The following is a 3,563-nucleotide window of genomic DNA, read 5'->3' on the forward strand; positions in this document are numbered from 1 at the left end:
TACGCTATCATCGGTAGCAACTTATTGTATTTCCAACAATGTGGAATATAGTGTTCCACCCAACAACAATATCGCAGAAACGCTGGAGGGACATCCGTGGCCATTAGGGGCTAGATCAGGAGGAGCGGGCCCCACTAACACGTACGCCCAACCTCTGACTAGAAATCGCCCCAGCAGCCCTAGTCATTCCATAAGTTCCGCGACCTCACAAGCGACGAATTACAATGCGCAAGATATTCGGCGCATATCTGAATTGCTACAGGAACAGAGTGAGATACTAAAGCAGAGGGAAGCTCTGGTGATAGAACAACGTGCGTTTTTAGATCGGATCGACGCAATCCGTCTGGAGGATGACCCCGACGACCATCCGCCTGCAGTCCCGACACTGTTTAGCCGTAATGATAGGTCAACTCAACAAATACCGCCTACTCTAAATTTAGGCTGTGTTGCTACACCAAGAGAACGAGCATCGAACGTATGCCATCCGCCTCTTGAAAGTGGTTTTTTGCCTGGACTATTGAATCGTCAGCCTCCACTTAGCAATCCATCGGCCACTGTAATGCAGGCATTACTAAACAAAATCGAATCACTGGAACAACAACTGCAAGCGCGGCCAACAGCGAATAGAGGATGGCTTCCTCAACAAACAGCTGGTATGCCAAACCACCAATCCCCACTAGCGCCCATAACCAGCACTGCATATGGCGTATCTCCTCACCGACGTCTGACGAGTGACCAACTTGCGTCTCGTAAATGCCTCCCCAGAGAACTACCGAAATACAACGGCAAGCCAGCGGAATGGCCGCTCTTCTATGCCACTTACAATCAAACAACCGAGATCTGTGGATTTTCCGACGAGGAAAACCTGATAAGGCTCCGGCAAGCATTAGAGGGTCCAGCCCGCAACGCGGTTAAGAATCTGCTACTGCATTCTTCTTGTGTTCCACAAATCATTTCAACGGTGCAAATGAGATTCGGGCGTCCCGAACTAATAATTAGCGTGCTGCAGCAACAAATCTGCGAACTACAAACACCATCGGAAAGTCAACTGGAAACCATCGTAGACTTTGCTATCGCTGTGCAAAATATATGCGCAACTATTAAAGCATCGGGGCTTGCCAGCCACCTCAGCAACCCTGAATTGGAGCAAAAACTTGTGTCGAAGCTGCCTGGTTTACTACCAATGTACTGGGGAGTGCACAAGCAAGGCCTGTCAAACTGCAACCTACAGACTTTCAGTGATTGGCTCTTTCATCTGGCACAAGGAGCCAACTGTGTGCTCGTTCCAACTGAGCAAACGAAGGTGCGAAAACGTGGGGCTGTTAACCATCATCATAAAACGGTAAGCTGTATCGTTTGTAAGGAAAACTGTAGTGCTTTGTCTAATTGCGACTCTTTCAAGGAAATGTCTCGTAGCCAAAAATGGGACACTGTACGCCAGCTTAAATTGTGCCACCGGTGCTTGAAAAAGCATTTGTGGTCCGACTGCAAATCGAAGGGTACATGTAACGTAAATGGATGTACTCGCTACCACCACCCTTTACTGCACAACGAACCTTCGGTTGCCACTAACGAACAAACGTGTAAAGCCAACAAGAAAACCCAGATGGCTAATATCAACGCTCATAACGTTGGCGAAGAGGGACCACTTTTCCGCGTCCTACCTGTAGTTTTGCACGCGGGTGCTAATATTGTGTCGACATATGCCTTTATAGACGACGGCTCCTCTCTCACTCTAATCGACGAAGAACTGCTACACCAGCTGAATGTGAAGGGCACACCGCAGCCACTTTGCCTTCGCTGGACAGGCGATACACACCGCTACGAAGACGATTCAGTTACCGTCGACCTTGCCATATCATCCAAACAGGGAACTGAAAAATTTCCTATGAAAGCAGTACGTTCTGTTAAGAAGCTCGATTTGCCCACCCAATCGCTTGACGCGGCGAAACTGCAATCAAAGTTTAAATATTTAAGGGGCTTACCATTACAGTCGTATGGCAACGTAAAACCGCAACTTTTAATTGGGCTAAACAACGCCGCACTTGGCTCTGCCATAAAATCCAGATTAGGTGATGACTCCGCGCCCATAGCCGAGAAAACTAAGCTCGGGTGGACAGTTAAAGGTCACGGATCAATAGCACTTCAAGGCGCAACTCAATACGTCTACCACATATGTGATTGCTCTGAGCATAAGGAACTTCTTCAGGCTGTTAAATCCCACATATGTCTCGATAATTTAGGCGTGGTAGCCAATGCCGCAGCGTTAATGTCTAAAGACGATGAGCTTGCCGTAGAACAGCTAGAGCAACACACAGTTCGAGTAGGTGATCGCTTTCAAACTAGCTTGTTATGGAAGCATCCTAATATGCAGCTGCCAGACAGCCTGCCTATGGCACAATATCGCGCGAGATGCTTGCTTAAGAAAATGCAACGTGACCCCAAACTTTCTGAGCAGCTTCAAGTTAAGATTGCCGACTATCTGCGGAAAGGATATGCCAGGCGAATGACATCCGAGGATGCTGCCGCTGATAGATATTGGTACTTGCCTGTTTTTGCAGTGAGTAATGCTAACAAGCCAGGCAAGGTTCGCCTGGTGTGGGACGCAGCTGCTACGGTAAACGGTGTTTCGCTTAACTCTATGCTCTTCGCCGGCCCTGACCTGACAACGCCACTGCTATCAGTTTTATTCAAATTTCGACAAAAGCGCGTCGGCATCACTGCCGATATAGAAGAGATGTTCCATCAGGTGCGGATCCGTCCTGCGGATCAAAACTTTTTGCGTTTTTTGTGGTAGGAGCAAAACACTATAGAGCCGGTCACCTATGTCATGTCAGTGATGACGTTCGGGTCGAAATGTTCACCGAGCTGCACTCAGTTTGTAAAAAACAAAAACGCAGCTGAGTTTCGAGATGAATTTCCCCGTGCTGCTCGATGCATAGTAGAAAATCACTACGTTGATGACATGTTAGACAATGTGGACACCGAAGAGGAGGCAGTTCAGCTGGCACTAAACGTTCAATACATTCATGCCAAAGGTGGGTTCCATATTCGAAATTTTCTTTCAAACTCAGACCGTGTGTTGAAGGCTTTGAATGAAGATCAGACAAAGCGCTTTGCCTAAATTTCGAAAGTGAACTACCAACCGAAAAGGCATTAGGTATGTGGTGGATTGCATCTACAGACCATTTCGCCTTTAGAGTATCAGCCAAGTACAAGGAATCTCACTTATTAGTTCATCAACGTCGGCCGACTAAACGTGAAGTATTGAGTCTTGTGATGACAATCTATGATCCGCTTGGACTCATCGGATTTTACGTGATATTTGCGAAAATAATCCTACAAGAGATCTGGAGATCAGGTTGCGGCTGGGATGAACGCATTCCTGATGAGCAGTTTACAAAGTGGCTTCGATGGATTCGCCTTATTCCAAGAATTGAAGACAGCTGTGTGTTACATGCGTTACTCAGATGGTAAAATTGTTGACTGTGCGATGGTTTCTAGTAAAACTAGAGTCGCACCACTTAAGGTGATGTCTATTCCTCGGCTAGAATTGAAGGCAG

At 47.1% G+C, this 3,563-nt stretch overlaps 1 protein-coding gene across 1 annotated transcript; it reads left to right on the forward strand.

Annotated features, from left to right (window-relative positions):
- Nucleotides 1-51: 51 nt before the first annotated feature.
- On the forward strand, nucleotides 52-2,749 carry LOC118757236 (the record flags this gene model as incomplete). Its single annotated transcript, XM_036491966.1, has 1 exon — nucleotides 52-2,749. A coding segment is annotated over one exon (2,698 nt), but the record flags the coding sequence as incomplete, so codon positions are not given.
- Between the last annotated feature and the right edge of the window lie 814 nt (nucleotides 2,750-3,563).

Source organism: Rhagoletis pomonella, unplaced genomic scaffold (assembly GCF_013731165.1).
Source record: "Rhagoletis pomonella isolate Grant_MI unplaced genomic scaffold, Rhpom_1.0 Rhpom_scaffold_15616, whole genome shotgun sequence".
Taxonomy (NCBI): Eukaryota; Metazoa; Arthropoda; class Insecta; order Diptera; family Tephritidae; genus Rhagoletis; species Rhagoletis pomonella.